The 15,897-nt window shown below is 34.2% G+C and overlaps 1 protein-coding gene across 1 annotated transcript; it reads left to right on the top strand.

Annotated features, from left to right (window-relative positions):
• Nucleotides 1-953: 953 nt before the first annotated feature.
• Nucleotides 954-2,833, top strand: LOC131176420 (protein TRACHEARY ELEMENT DIFFERENTIATION-RELATED 7A-like). The gene is made up of 3 exons (XM_058141478.1): nucleotides 954-1,792; nucleotides 2,304-2,557; nucleotides 2,783-2,833. The coding sequence occupies exons 1-3, from the start codon at nucleotides 961-963 to the stop codon at nucleotides 2,831-2,833; spliced, it is 1,137 nt and encodes a 378-aa protein (XP_057997461.1). The 5' UTR covers nucleotides 954-960.
• Nucleotides 2,834-15,897: the final 13,064 nt, after the last annotated feature.

The raw sequence follows: 15,897 nt of genomic DNA, 5'->3' as shown, positions 1-15,897 counted from the left end.
AAACAAAGAATTAAAGGGAAGCAAGTATAAGCAACATTCTGCACTTTATGCGATGCACTGTGAAACGATAACACATTTAAACTTGTGCTAAATTGCTGATATTGCAGTCTACTTGATAGCATATGTTTGATTTTGTGTTTTGTATAAATTCTGTAAAATGCAACTTGAATGAGGATCAATTTTGATATTTAGGACTGATGAGGGCTTTATTGAAGTGCAAAAATAATATTTGTTAAGTTTCACCTTTTAGTGTATATATAATTTTGTAGTCTGATAGGAATTTGCATGCTTTTGTTTGGAATTGCTGCTAATTTTTGCAATCTGCAGATTTTTGCTACTGTTCATGCTACTGTTCATGCTGCTAAAAAGGTCAATTTCTACATCTTTTCTGCAATTCTTGGTTGATTGGAACTTGTCTAAAATGCTGCTGAAAATATGCTTTTGGTATAAGTTTAGAAAGGAGACCATTTCATTGAATGTGCAAAAAGGGTAGTCACAATTGGTGCCTAAAATGAACAATGATTGCAAAAAGCTAAATGAACATGTGCTATGCTTACTAAGTTTATGAGAGAGATGAACTTAAATCCATCAATTTTATGGTGTTTGTGTGTATTTGGTAATTGCTGAGGGTTACAATAGCATTCCATAGCTTTTGGACTGATTTTGGTAAGCAAAACCACAATTTTGCCCAAAACCTGCCGAAACTTGCTGATGACATTGCTTGTCAAGCAAAGTCTTAAGCAAATTCTGCTGAACCTTATGCCTAACCCTAAGCATGGCCCAAAATACCACATGTCTACCCCACATTTTAAAAGGCCCAGCACTTCCGCCAATTTTCCAAAAACCTCGCCAACACTCCCGATAAACCTCGTCGACTTCCTTCCCCACGCCATTTTTTCCGGCAATTTTTACAGGAAGCCGAAAGGTTTCCTCCTTTTCATTAAAATGGTAAGAACCAAAATGTGGTCCTCTCACAAACCCAAACTCAGTAGACTTCGACATTCTGTCAAATCTAAAATGGGTATTCCATCCTCATTACCCACAAACCCTAACCCCAGCCCCAGTCCGCCATTACCTCAGTCACCGCCACCACAAACGCCGCCATTACCACAATCACCACCACCTCAGTCACCGCCCCCGCCCCCAAGCCAAATACCACCTCTCATTCCGCCGACTCCCCTCTCGCCGCAATCAGAGCCGCCAAATGAAACACCAATTACCGACACCCATTCCCCAGAACCAACGCCTGACCCTGTGCCTACTCAAACGAAAACCCAAGGAAAAACAAAAAGGGCTGCAAGTAAACCTAAGAAAACCCCTGTCGGAAAAAGGAAACGAGTACCCTCTGTCCCTTTCGACTTAAACTCTCCACCTCAGTCCTCTGAACCAGTTAGCAAAAGGACCAGGTCTTCCTCGCAAACCCCAGCACCAGCGGTCCAAACACCAGTAACCCAGTCTCCCTTACACTCTCCAGCACCTGCGTCATCTGCAGATACTATCGAGGAGGTAATTTCTCCATTACCTTGGGCTTTTAGGGATATGGATATGAAAAAGGCCTATGAGAAATTACTTTCTAAAACTATTTTGGCAAACAAGTATATGGATGAGCAGATTTTGAAAGAATTAGGCATTTATGATTCTGTCTTTGCCTATTTGGATGTTGTTAGCTGGACTGATTTTGCTAAAATTAGGGAACCAGTGTACAAGGATCTAACCCTCGAATTTTTGAGTTCCCTAAAGTTGAGTTTCAAACCAACAGTGCCTGAACATCAAGATATGATATATTTTCGATGTGCTGGAATTGATAGGGAGTTAGACATGGGTGCTTTGAATGCAATTTTTGGTTTTCAGGATTCGGGGTATAAAAACATTGAGTGGCAGCAAACTGTTTATGACCCTGTTCAATTCTGGAAAGATATTGCACCTTTTGGAGGTTATTATAGGCAGGAATTTGCAAAAGCCTCTAGGATAGTTGACCATGTATTGAAATACCTCCATAGGTTCATTACTTACCTTTGTTTTAGGAAGGGGACACGATGCTTGATATTGTGGGTGCTGGGGATTTGTTTCTATTGTGGTGCATGAAGGAGAGAAAACAAGTAAGTACAGCCCATTTCATAGCTACTCATTGGCACCAAATTGTCACAAAGCATACTAAAGGTAGCGTTGTTTTTGGGGGGTATATAACTGCTATAGCAAAATCTTTTAGCTTTGATGCTAGTCTATATAAATTCTTTGCGGTTTAGGGAATCATATATAAACTGACACAATGTTGCTGCATATGGATGTTTGTGAGAAAATAGGCCATACCTATACTTTGTTACAGCAGCATCCTGATACTCCAGCTACTGCAGACCCCACCACTTTTGCACCAGCAGAACCACAACCAACCTCTACCCCACACTTCTCAGCAGACATGTTATCCATCTTAAAATCCTTGGAATCCAGAATAACAACTTTCACTGTCCAACAATCTGCTCCCTCACCTGATACCACAGAAATTCTTGCTTCCTTGAAAAACTTAGAAATCAAAATTGAAGCCATGGGTCAGGAGCAGGTTAACCAAAAGAAGAAGCTAGAAAAGAAACTTAAAAAGAGATTTTTATCTCTTAAAAAGAAAGCAAGCAACATCAACTTCAAATGCTGGAGCTTTACAACAAACTGGCCCAATCCTACAACAATTTATATCATTGGGGCCAAGCCATGTTTCAAGAAATGAAAGACTTAACAGAAAACTTGGAAACTGCTTCTGAAGCTTCGGATCATAATGAACCTACTGCAGAACCTGCAGCAGACCCTGATGCAGCAACAAAGGCTTGATAGCAGAACTTGATCAGTAGCAGCAGTTTTAATTTCTGTTTTAGGTTTATTTTGTAATCTGTTTATTTTAATTTTCAAACTTTGGTCATGGTTGTAATATTTTGGTACTTAGTTTTTATTATTATCTCTGCACTTCTTTCCCTTAGTTTACTTTATTTCATTTTATCTTCTGATATGGACATAAATACTCTGTGAATGTTTCTTAGTTTAATTTTTGATTTAACTGTTACATTTTATTTCTTTACACTATTTCCTTTTCTTGAACATTATTTTAGCACTTTATCTTTTCTTCAATCCTAATTTTGTTGACATTGATGAGTTGCACAAATTTTCTTTGAGCCACACCTGTTCCACATCAGTTGGAGGTAACAGCTTACCCTTACACCATTTAAGCTTATGGTATGTTACCAATGCTTATGCTTTCGCTTTACCCTACGCAACAGGTTAAGCAACATCTTAAGCAGTGTAAACTCATACATTTGGGATACTTTTTCACATTTTTCTCTCTAAAGCTTCATTGTTAATATCATCTTGAGCTAATTTTGGAATTCTTGAGCTTATATTGATTTAATCCCCAATTGTATAAATTTCAATAATTGAGTAATTCACACAATTTTGCCCATCTTTGCATTCATTTTAGACATTGAGGACAATGTTTCATTTGAGTTTGGGGGTGAGGGCAAAATTTTTGCAAAATTTTTAAAATTTTCTTTCATTCATTTATTGCATTTCATTCATCCATATATAGATAATCCATACACTTATACATATACCACACACATGTCTATACTCATACACATACATTTGCATATAGTTTTCATATAGATTACACTTAGTTTTAATTTGATTTATGCATTCATTTTAGGATCATGCATATCATAAAAATAAATTTTTACCTTGTCCTTAGAGGATTGAGAATTGCTTTGAAGAGCAATTGAGCTTACTTTTATAAGGGTGTGATGGATTGAAAGTTCTAGATAGGTGCAAAGTTATTAGATTCTTGCTTTAGTTTATATCTTCTTAGCCAAGGGCCACCCAATCAATTGCATTGACTTTGAGTGCTTAGAGAAAACTCTAGAGTGAGAAGTAGCTAATTGATGTCTCACCAATCCTAGAACAATCTTCCTAAACCTTTCAAGGCGAAATCATAGCATACGCTTGAAAAAGAAATGATATAGGCATTCTTTGAATTTTAAACCCATATTTTAGCCTTAGCCAACCTCACTTAAAAATTTCCCTTTGGAACCAATTTGAGCCTACATTTATCCCTCTTATTCCTTTGGAACCCACATTAATGCCTAGCCATAAACCCAAACACTTACCTACCCTCCATGAGAATAATTCTTTAAGTGATAGATACACATAAAAAAAAAAAGAAAAAAAAAATATATGTATAACAATTAGTTGGGAGAAGTGGCTAAAGTAAAAAGGCTAGCAAATTCAATTATGGTATGTAAAGTAATTCACCACTCAAGTATACAAAGAAATGAGTTTGGGGGTGAATTGAAAGGGACAATTGTAATTCAAAGTCAATGTTATTTATGTAGTCCCTCTAAAAGTTTCAAAATTATATGCTAGCATTGGTGAATAGTTGTAAAATTCCTTCTCCCAATTGATTCAAAAAAAAAAATTTGTGTTTCTTGATCTTTTAATAATTTGATTATTCTCATATTTTGTTACCTTTATCATTTCTTTGTTAGCCACATTATCACCCCCTTAGCCCCATTATAACCCTTGAAAGTCCTTTTGATCTTTTAATGGTGTTTTGCTACATTAGTGGAGATTGGAATAGGAGAATTGCCTATGGGGTTGTGATATCATTAATCCATTCATTTACTTCCATCATTATTTGAGACACTTTAGTTTATGGATTACCCTAATGTCTATTTAGGCATGATTATTCTCTGTGATTGATTGGTTTGGGCTTGATGATATGAATAATTGACCCAAGGCTAAGCGGTGATAACTTTGGTAAGGATTGAATTCTTTGCACCTTGAAAGTGGGTATATGGTTTGTTGGTGGCTAAAAGTAAGTTTAAGAGTTTGGATAAGTAATTTTCATAAATTTAAGGTAAGGTACCCCAAATTGCATTAATTGTTTTAATTTGCTTGAGGACAAACAAAGATTTAAGTTTGGGGGAATTTGTTACACTCATTTCATATAGACATTTTAGGGTAGTTTTGCATCCATTTTGCCCTTATATTTTAGTATATTTTATGTTTTTAGCTCTATTTTAGCTTATTTGTTAAATTTAAATACTTTATATTTGATTTTCCTTATTTTGTTGTTTTTGATAGGATTTTGTGGCAAATCGAAGATCAATGAGTGCAATAGGAAATAATTTGAAGAGATTTGAAGTTCTTTAAGCATGGAGGAAAGTTGAAGAAATCAAGCCTTGAAAGAGCAAACTAGCCGAAATTTGCTTGAGACTCTGCTTAAGGTCATGCTTAGGGTAAAGCGGCAGTGCTTAAGGTGCAGCACAAGTCAAGCATGAGCAGAAAAGTCCATTTTACTCTAAGTCTGCCGAGATATCTTTGAAGGTGCGCAACCTTAAGCGACGGTGTGACCAGTGAAATCGCTAAAAGTCGCTTAGGTTAAGCCAGACCCTAAGCGGAATGCCTGAACGTGAATAGTGCTGCTGACTTGGATAATTTTATACCTCATTTCCTATCCACTCCTTGGCTCTTATTTACTTTTAGGGCAACTTTTTGGGACCATATAAATTCATCATTTCCTAGTTTTTAGCCACAAGAGGAAGGAAGGAAAAACAAAAAAAAGGAAAGAAAAATATATAGAAAGAGGGAGAGAAGACGCCATTCTCTAGGAAGAAGGAGCTGCTGCACGAGTTTGGAGCTCCAGAAACCAGAGACCTTGGTTCTTCCACCTGGGTTTTCCCATTTCAGTACTTTTATCATGTTTTTCTTTATTCTTCCATCTATATTTCTTGTAAATACCATTATGAGTGAGTAATTTCTTTAGATTTCAGAGTTGGGAAATATGTTTTAGATTAATTTTTGGATTTGGATTGGGTATTTCCTTATTTTACATAAATATGAGTTTTGATTCCTTCCTTGTGTGCTTGATTTACTTGCCTAATGTTGGTACCCATTGGGTATTGTGTTAATCTTTGATTGAAGGACCGAAAGGTGAAAGTCATTGATAGTTAATCAAGGATTGGAACTTAAAATCACCTAGATTTAGAAATAAACTAGGACTTTAAGAGGAATTAATTATTGGTTACAAAACTTAATGGGTTTTAAAGTAATCAAATACATACGAAAGTAGGTTTGGTTATTTTAGAATACACTTTGATATGCTTGAAAAAGATATTAAAGGGATTTAGAATCAATTTCCTTCAAATTCTATTTTTCCCTAAAAATTGGAATGCCCAAGACAAATCCCAATTAATTTATACATAAATCCCCAACTCTGGAATCACTTTTACCATAATTAGACTTTCGTTTAAATTACCCATTGTTAATTTCAGTTTAATTGCAAACTAGAATTAGAATTTATTTGTTTGCTCTTTACCCATTTCAATTAGATTAATCAGTTTACCTTGCTCATTTACATTTACCATTTATTCATTAATCATTAGCCCAAATAATCGCTTCATCCATAGTTTAGTAATCAAACAGCAAATCCTCGTGGGAACGATACTTGATTCATCACTTTATTACTTGAGACGACCCGTATACTTGCGGATTAACCACACCACACATCCAATCTTTTGAGGCAAAAATGACGATAATGGTGTACCTAATGTTAAATACGAAAGAACGATCAGAGAGGTGAATGGAGTTAAATTGAGCTAGTTACTAGGGCTTACAACCCTTTTGAACTATAAGCTGGAGGAAGTGCTATTTGTTAATGAGTTACAGTGAATGAAATTATTGCTAATGGGAGAAGTTGAGGCTGAAGTTTGGAAAGCTATGGGCAATATATGTGATTATATTAAGGAGAATGAACACGTGAAGTATCTTGTTCGGAATTGAGGCATGGCACATATTTCCCACAGCCATGTTAGTTCAAATGGAACTTATAGTTTATGGGGCTTCTATCTAATCATGTTGAGCAATTTCCTACAAAGGGTAGTAGAGAATGATAATATTTTGATGGTCAAGTTAGAAAAGGAAATACAAGGAGAATTTTCTATGGTTAATTACAAGTGTTATATAAGGTGAAGAATGTGCTGGTAGGAGTAAATCGTAAGGTTAGAATTCTCAAAGTAACGGAACTAGTAATCAAGATAAGACTAAGAAATAAAAAGAAAGTTAAAGTTGATGATGGGATAAACATCTTTGAAGGAAAAGGTGTAAGGGTGAGACAGGACTAAGATTAAGGAATAAGTACAGCATGTTGAAAAGATATCAACGATAGCGAAAATAGGAAAAAGAAGTGGATAAGATCCAAAGGACAGGAAGAAAGCTCGGTAGAGCTAGTTATAATGATGAGGATAAGAAAGAATAGGTATGCTAGGAACACACTAAGAGATGTTTAAAACAAGTTATTATGAGATGATAGACTAAAGGAGTAGTGAAGCCTCGATCTAAATGCCAATGTGTCAGAAGTAGGCCACATACTAAGAAGCTTTAGGAAGAAGTCTAGATATTTCCATTCCAGAGGAGTGGGAAACGATAAAGTTGCATTAACTGGGTTGTTAGTGAATACAAATACTTTTGTCCTATAAGAGAAGAGACCCAGTTCACTTTCCAATATTGATAAGTGGTGTAGGGTACGCTTGACGCTTGGATGGAGCTCTACATAACTAGTTACATAAGATGGACAAGAGCTAGTCTAAGGACCTTATTAATGACACAAAAGAGATTGAAAATTTGAAGTATCATGGGAGTGAGAAGATTTATAGGTATTGACCATTGAGGTCATAGGACAAGTAAAGGTTTCGAACGAGATGTATATGATAGGTCCTACAGGAAAGCATTTCATAGAATACTATAGGGTAAGGAACATAAGTCATGTTTTTGGGAAACAGAGATTATTGAAACAAAGGAATGAGGACTGAAGTCACCAAAAGACACGTTAGGGCGTAATAAAAGTGAGGTAAGCACCAAAGCTGATTAAAGTCGTCAGATACCAAGTCGAGAGTAGTGGAGTTATAATGAGTACTAGAGATGACAAAAAAAAAGAGGGGTAAACGAGTAGTCAGATGTGATGGTTTAGACTTAGAAGGAGGATGGTAGTTGGCATACTACGACAGGGGCAGATAGACATAAAAATTTTTAACCATCCATGTAGATCCAAAGTGAAAAGATGTCAAATTTGCAATGGGTGATCGTGTTCTTGAAGGTTTCTCCTATGAAAAGGGTTATGAGATTTGGAAAGAAAAGGCAAATTGGCACTCCATTATATAGGACCTTTTAAGATCATGGACAAAGTGAGAGCAGTTGCCTATCAGTTAGAGTTGCTACCAAACCTTTTTCATGTCCACCCAGTATTCCACATTTTCATGCTTAGAAAGTATGTTCCTTATCCTTCTCATGTGCTGCGACCAGACACAGTGGAGTTAAATGAGAATTTGATCTTAGAGGAGCAACTAGTAGCCATAGTAGACTATCATATGAGACAAATTTGGTCAAGACAAATCCCTATGGTTAGTCCTATGGAGGAGTTAATCTATGGAGGAATGCACTTGGAAGTTAGAGCGCGATATGCGCAGCAAGTACTCATAAGTTTGATATACAACTATGTGTCATTGTTCTGCCTTGTGTAAAATTCGAGGACGAATTTTCTATAAGGGGAGAAGAATATAACATCTCTAATTTTCAAATAATTATTATATATATATATATATATATATATTTTTTTTTATTCTAAATATATATATATATATATATATATATATATATATATATATATATATATATATATTTTATTCTAACCTTGGTATTATGGACTTCGCGTATGTACTTTCATTTCGTGGAAATTTGATCGTCGCCCGGATCTGTAATTTCGAGTCGAGCAGATAAGCTGTTGGAACCATTTCAAAACTGGGTCAAGATTATAGGCTATCCCACCGTTTTCAGATGTTCTGGACGCATTCCAATTATCAAATTTGGCATAGGTAAATTCGAGCTCTACATTACTCAATTTTTGCCTTGTACTGGGTTATAATAAAATTTATAAAATATTCGTGGATGATAAAAAAATTACGATTCCTATTTCAATAGCCTTATAATATTGTTAAGGACCGCGGGGCAGGTTTATAGAATTTTTAAAGTTAATTTGGATAGTTTTTGAAAAATATTAGTTTTGAAGTTTTATAATTGAGTTATCTAATGTTGTGATTATTGCTTGGTTTGGAGGGCCCAGGAGGGGCCATATAATGATGATGAGATATGGGTTGAGTTTAGAAGTGTTATTTGAACCATTTTGCAGGTTGGGTATGTCATAAGTATAGGGGAGACTCTGCTGGATTTTCAGCACAACTTAGGGTGTCTTTGGTCTTTTCTAAACTTGTATTGAGTTAAATATATTAAATAATTACAATGAAATTGTCAGGTGAGCTGGAACAGCCTTCCTCCTCTGCCTAGCCGCCGCAATGACCTCGGTTCAAGTTTGTGAGTAAAATATTAATTTTAATTGTAATTTCGATATTATTATATGTTCAAGCATGCCCATGCATCACTTATAAATATGTATCTATGTAGTTAAACACTAGGCACGTTTTATATTGCATTCATAATTGTTGAAATGCCATAGATGTTGTTTGTGGTAATTTAAAGCAGTGTGTGTGCGTGGCATGCGTGTGGTATGGTATTGGATATGGACAAGATGGGTAGACACGGCTTGAGAGACACTCGCTGGGACCCGGTCCTTCGAGGTAGACACAGCTTGAGAGACACTCCCTGGGACCCCGCATTTGGTTTATTAAGCGAAAGTCCGGCTTGAGAGACACTCGCTGGCAGAGGTTGGATTAAGAGGGCTGTATAAGGGATCAGCTCCCATATATGTATTGCTTGATAGTGTTGGGTGTGTGAGTGCTCCAAATTGCCTTTTTGCTGTTATGATATGAAAATTATGATGATGTTGCATTTCACTCCACAGGGTACATTAGCTTTAGATAATTATAGAGATTATGATTAAAATTTCTATTTTACTCTCTGAGTTGAACGCTCACTCCTGTTCATCTATTTTTCCAGGCTACAGGAGGATTATTTGTTGTGGCTAACCTGCTCTTCTTCTTTGCAGGTCCATTAATAGCATTTAATGTATTTTATACAATTGAGTTAAATTTTAGACTCCGCATGTGTTAGAAGCACTTATTTTTATTTTGGGCCTGTATTATAAAAGTTATGTTGGATCTGTAAAATTATTAACTGTATGCATGATGTGATTGGATGAGAGAGCTGAGCTCCTATTTGAGTTATGACATTTTGATTATGTGGAGGGTGAGCTGAGCTCCCCAATTTATTATATATTGTGTTTACAGGTTGGGCGAGTCAAAAACTCCCCGTTGAATGGTCCATTTTATGGTTGGACTCTGTCCGGTTGAATTCTTGAAATTGGGCCCAAATGGACCTTAGAGTTGGGTTGAGAAATAATTAGACTTACTACGGGCCTCGGGAGCTTTAGACTGGCCCAGGTCTTAGTGCCGGTCCGGCCCATAGGTTGGGTCATGACAAAATTTTTAGATTTACAAATAAATTTTATAGAATTTATTTATACCAAACACTACCTAAATCTAATTAGTTTCTAATTTCTAAAATTTTTAATTATTACATTTAATTAATTATCACAACATAATTAATTTCTAAAATTTTTAGTTATTCAATTTAAAAACAAATTAGTTACGCATTCCATTATTAAATTTATTTTCTTTCTTTTCATAAATTATATATCTTAATTTCTAAATAATTTTACTGAATTCGGAATATTACACACGCACACACAGAAATATATATATATATATATATATATATATTAAAGGGAATAGGGAAAAAAAAATAACGATTTGCATGATGTAAAATAAATGAAAATTATTTTTAATTAATTAAAATAATATTATACTAAAGACTAAAATAAAATAATTAATAACATAAAAAAGAATGACTCAGTATACAAAGTCTTGTCAATTTTATTTTTTTAAAAAAAGGAGTTTCTCTATTTTAGTAATTTATTATTTGAGTAATTAATGGTACTAATTGTTTATTTTATTAGTATGTTAATAATTATTCTATTTTAAATTTTTTTATTTCACAAAAAATAATAAAAAAATTCCAATATAACTATTACTTTATTCTTAGTGGTACTGGAGTAGTCTCTAGGGCTATTAAGTCTCAAGTTTGAGTTCCAATTAGACCTAATTGTATCAAAAAAATTATAATAAAAAATAAATTATGAATGAGTTGATAAAAAAAAAATAAAAGACATTTAAAGGATTTTACATTTTAAAAATAATAATTAAATTTCAAAAAAATTCTAATAAACTAAAAAAAAGCATAGATTGACTAAATGTTTACCAATGTAAACTAAAAAATAGTTAACCCAAAATTCAACAAAATTAGTCACTATCATTTATTTTTTTTTCCTTTTTCTAACTTTTACATATTAATTTAAGAGGATTTATTTTTGCTTTATTTTTATTATCATTATAAATTACAATATAGTTATAAGTGTTTTCATATTAATACAATGTGTTTTAATTATTTAGCTCTACATAATATATATATATGTGTATGTGTGTGTGTGTGTTGTATTAACCCGTGGCATGTCGCGGTTATTAGTGCTTGTATTATACTAAATGAAGATGCATTTTTATTGTTCTTAAGAATAGTAAAAATACGTCCTCACCTTCACTCTTTTTTTATATGTGTTGAAAGGGCCAGTCCTACACACATTATTTACTTTTTATTTGTGCTACCATCTTTCTAACCCTAAATTTTATTAATTTATTTAAGGGTTCATAAATGTCATTTATTAATAAACGAAATGAGTTCAAATTCAATCTTCAAGAAGCATTATCCAATCTCCAAAGAGACATCTTCACACATTATCATCGATTTCTAAAGATCTGAACTGCAAAGACCTCATCCAAGGCACAAACCTATTTCGAGGCACAAAGGCCTCATCTGAGGCACAAAAACCTCATTTGAGGCACCAAGACCTCATTAGAGGTGCAAAAACCTCATTCGAGGCACAAAGACCTCATTTGATGCATAAAAACCTCATCCATGGTGTAAGGACCTCATTCGAGACACAAAGACCTCATCCAAGGCACTAAGACCTAATCCGAGGCACCAAGACCTCATCCGAAGCACGAAGACCTCATCCAAGGCACAAATCTTGTCTGAGGCACAAACCTAATCTGAGAAACCAAACATTCCCACCATAATCTCATTCAACATACTAAGCTCTTGGCACCACAAAAAACCAAAAAAAGCATTAAGAAGGATTACAACAACAACAGAAGCGATCACCAATTAAACATCAATAAGTTTGCATAAACCAAAAGTCAATTAAAAAAGAAGAAGTGAGCATAAGAGTCATTTCATTAAATAAAAAAGGTAGTACAAGTCATTCGGCTGATGAATCCCCACCCACATATGTACATCATCATTTACACTTACAGAGCCCTCAACCTTCTCATCCTCACTCTCACTCTTTACTCTAGTACCAGGGGAGAGCTTCTCAAGCTAGGCCAAGTCCTCATTCAGATAGCGTTATAGTAGCTCAGCAAGAAGAACACTATGAGCTTGCACATAGGCATTGGCCACCTTTTCAATAATCTCATTTTTTTTTCCTTGAGCTTTTCTGCAAATTTAGCAAGATTAGTGCCCTAACTCGCCTTGGCATCTTCCATCTCCTTCTGCAGCCAAGCTACATGCTCCTCAAAAGATCACATTTTTTCTTCCAACTCACACACCTTAGCGCTATAAATGGTTAAATTATTCTTTCAAGCTATAGCCTCATTGACCGCCTTTATAACACCCTCACTGTAGTAATTCCGCACATTCTACTGTTTCGGTAACCGGTGTCGGTCTGGACAGTTAGAACGTCGGGAAAAAAAAATTTAAACTAAAGTGAGGAACTATAATTAACTCAAATATTAACAAGAAAAATGTAGGAAAAATTTTAGAAATAAAATACAGTTGAGTTAAATGAGTCGGTGCTCTAGCGATGGGTGACCATATAGGGAAGTATCGGTAAAGACAGTTATCGACCCCAGACCTGTGAGAAAATTAATGAAATAATTTTTGAGACTCCAGAGAAGAGTCATTGAGGTTTCTATGACATTAGAATGCCAAGAAAAGGTTTAGAAAAATTTTCGATCGGTACAGATGATTTTGGCTCAATAAGCCAAACGGAGGGCATTTTGGTCATTTCGTCTTCGGAGATGATTTTTAACCAACTTATCCAATTAAGTAAATAATTATTATGACATAAAATATGAATAAATATTGATGAAAATTAAATTAAAAATGAGTAAAATAAAGAAGAAAGAAAGATAAACCGACAACTCAGTAAGAGCAAAATTTGGTCAATTAAATTTTAGGGTCCAATATTAACAAAAAATGATGATTATTAATTTAATGAAGCTAAATTAATTTAATTAATTGAAATTATGAAAATTAAAAATAATTATTGAAAAGTCAAATTATAATGATTATAAACTTCAAAATAATTTCAAATTTGCCATTCTACTTATTTACCATATTGCCATTAAATATTTAATTATTATATAGGTTAATTATTGAACAAAAATCTGCATCTTTTTCCCTTCTTCCTCCCATCCACTTGCCTTCTTCCCTTCTTCTCTAAAATTCTTCATTAAAACCCAAAATCCAAAGCTTGAAACCCTAAGTCTCAACCAAATTTTTTCTTGGAAAAATTATAGTCCACCCTAAACTAAAGCCTAATTAGTAGAAAGCACTCAAGAAAACCAAAAGAAATTGAGTTTGGGGCAAGAGGAATTTCAGCCAAGGTGGACCAAGAAGGAGCTTCAAGTTTTTGATTGATTAGAAGGTTGAATTGAAGTTGAGTGAAGCTAAGGAACAAGGTTAGTGCTATCAATTCCTTTGAATTTTGAAGTTGCACCAAATTGATTTAGGTTTTGCTAAATTAGGAATTTGATGTTATGTTGATAAATTGATGTGTTGAGATTAACTATGGAGTATTTGAAGTGTATTGAATGTGATTGAAGTTGGTAGTAGTGTGGAATGGGGGGTATTAGAAGTGTTGTGTTCATGCAGGATTTTCTGGACTTTGAGTCCAGTACCTAAATGTGACCATAAGTAGAGTTAGGTTACACCAATTGGTGTGAGACCAATTGGACATTAATCTTAGGACATAATGAAACATTTTTGGTGAAGAAACCATGCCCAGAAAACCAACTTAGGATAACCTAAAAACTACCCCAATCCGGGTGACCAACATGCAGTCCCTGGAAACTGACCAAATGAATAGTATTTGTTCAAATGGTCATAACTCAGTGTAGGAAAGTTTAATTGATCTGAAATTTTACCAGCAGAAAGCTGAGATATAGACCTACAACTTTCATGAAGAAATCCAAATTTTGACCATAACCTAGTCAAATTGCCAACCAAACTTAGGTCACCAAATCTAGCAGAACCAAATTGCCTAGAAAATCTGGGTACAGGTCACTCTGGCCAGTTATGGTAAAATGACCATAACTTGAGCTACAAAACTCCAAATAGAGTGATTCAAAAAGGGAATTAAAGAAGACACAATAAGGAACAACTTTGATGAAGAAAATTTAGCCCAGTTTCCACTGTAAAATTGTCCAATAGAACAGTAAACTTAGGTAATCAAAACTGAAAATTTAGAAATGCATCTAGGGGACTTTAAATTGCAATTGGCAATTAATACTAGCAAATGTAAAACTCCAAAAGTGGGATCTTGGTGTAATTAGAATAAATATATCCATTAAGTATGAAAAAGTCAACATTTTGGTTGACTAGTAAGGTGAATAGTAATCAAAATGATTAGTAAATTAAGATGAAGACCTAGAACCTTAGAATTGTATGACAAAAGTGGACTATGCATCCTAGTCAAATTTGTTAAAGGGAAATTAAGGCCATAAATTTGAAATCAATGAAATGTTCATGGATTACTTGAAACATGAAAAAATAAGTCATCTAATTGATGTAAATAGATAGTTAGGGCTTATATGCCCATCACAAATAGAATTCATAAAATATTAGTAACTCAACTTGAAATATAAAATTTGTAATTACATAAGTAGATTTTTGAATGTATAAATGAGAAAGGAAAGATGTTTTGAATGTGAATAGTACATGAGATCAAATGAATGTGAATTGTAATTAGTATGAATATTACGATGAATGCATAAATTACCTAGAAATGTGAATTTGGAAATTATGCTTCCACTATAAACAAAATTAGAATGCTATAAAATATATAAACGAAAAATATAATGAAATAATGAAACATATAAACTCTTAATGATACTATGTGCCCATGTATTGCCTAGACACGTGTGTCAGATTGGATAGATTGGCATGCCAATAGGGTATTATTTTAGCAGTACTGCGAAATGCTTTATGCCTGTATTCATGGCTTTATGCCCGCACTCATGGCTTTATGCCCGCACTCATGGCTTTTATGCCTGATTATGTGTTATCATGGCTTTTTAGCCATACTGACTGCATACGTGGTTGACGTTCTGCGTCCCATGGTATGACGGCCCGAGGCACCACAGTGTCCAGTGCCAACGACCCGTTATCCAGTTTAGTCAGCCTGTCATAGGTTGCTTGGGCAGTGAAATTTATTAAAATAAGTTAAGAATATTAGTAATTAAAAATATTAGAAATTAAATAAATGAGTAAGATGACCTAAAATAAATTAGAATAGTTATTTATTAGAAAGAATCGAAATGAACTGGATCGATATTAAAATTTATTTATTATGAAATAATCTGAGACAACCTAGAAAGTATTGAGAAAATGCTAAAAGATTAGCAAAGAAAATTATAACATACATAAATATTGCAAATGTGACTTACATAATAATATAAGCATAAATTTATTATTTTTAGATCATTTTTTTCTATGTGCATTATTACTGTACATTGGCAA

The sequence above is a fragment of the Hevea brasiliensis genome, unplaced genomic scaffold, assembly GCF_030052815.1.
Source record: "Hevea brasiliensis isolate MT/VB/25A 57/8 unplaced genomic scaffold, ASM3005281v1 Scaf101, whole genome shotgun sequence".
Taxonomy (NCBI): domain Eukaryota; kingdom Viridiplantae; phylum Streptophyta; class Magnoliopsida; order Malpighiales; family Euphorbiaceae; genus Hevea; species Hevea brasiliensis.
The sequence above is the reverse complement of the archived record's forward strand: the minus strand, read 5'-3'. Positions and strand labels throughout refer to the sequence as shown.

What these genes read in the sequence shown, in the direction of transcription:
- LOC131176420 (XM_058141478.1), top strand. Translation starts at nt 961, where the DNA reads ATGTGGTCCTCTCACAAACCCAAACTCAGTAGACTTCGACATTCTGTC. An exon ending in AGATATGATATATTTTCGAT is followed by an intron (nt 1,793 to 2,303) that starts GTGCTGGAATTG and finishes GTGAGAAAATAG; the next exon opens with GCCATACCTATACTTTGTTA. An exon ending in AAGCCATGGGTCAGGAGCAG is followed by an intron (nt 2,558 to 2,782) that starts GTTAACCAAAAG and finishes AACCTACTGCAG; the next exon opens with AACCTGCAGCAGACCCTGAT.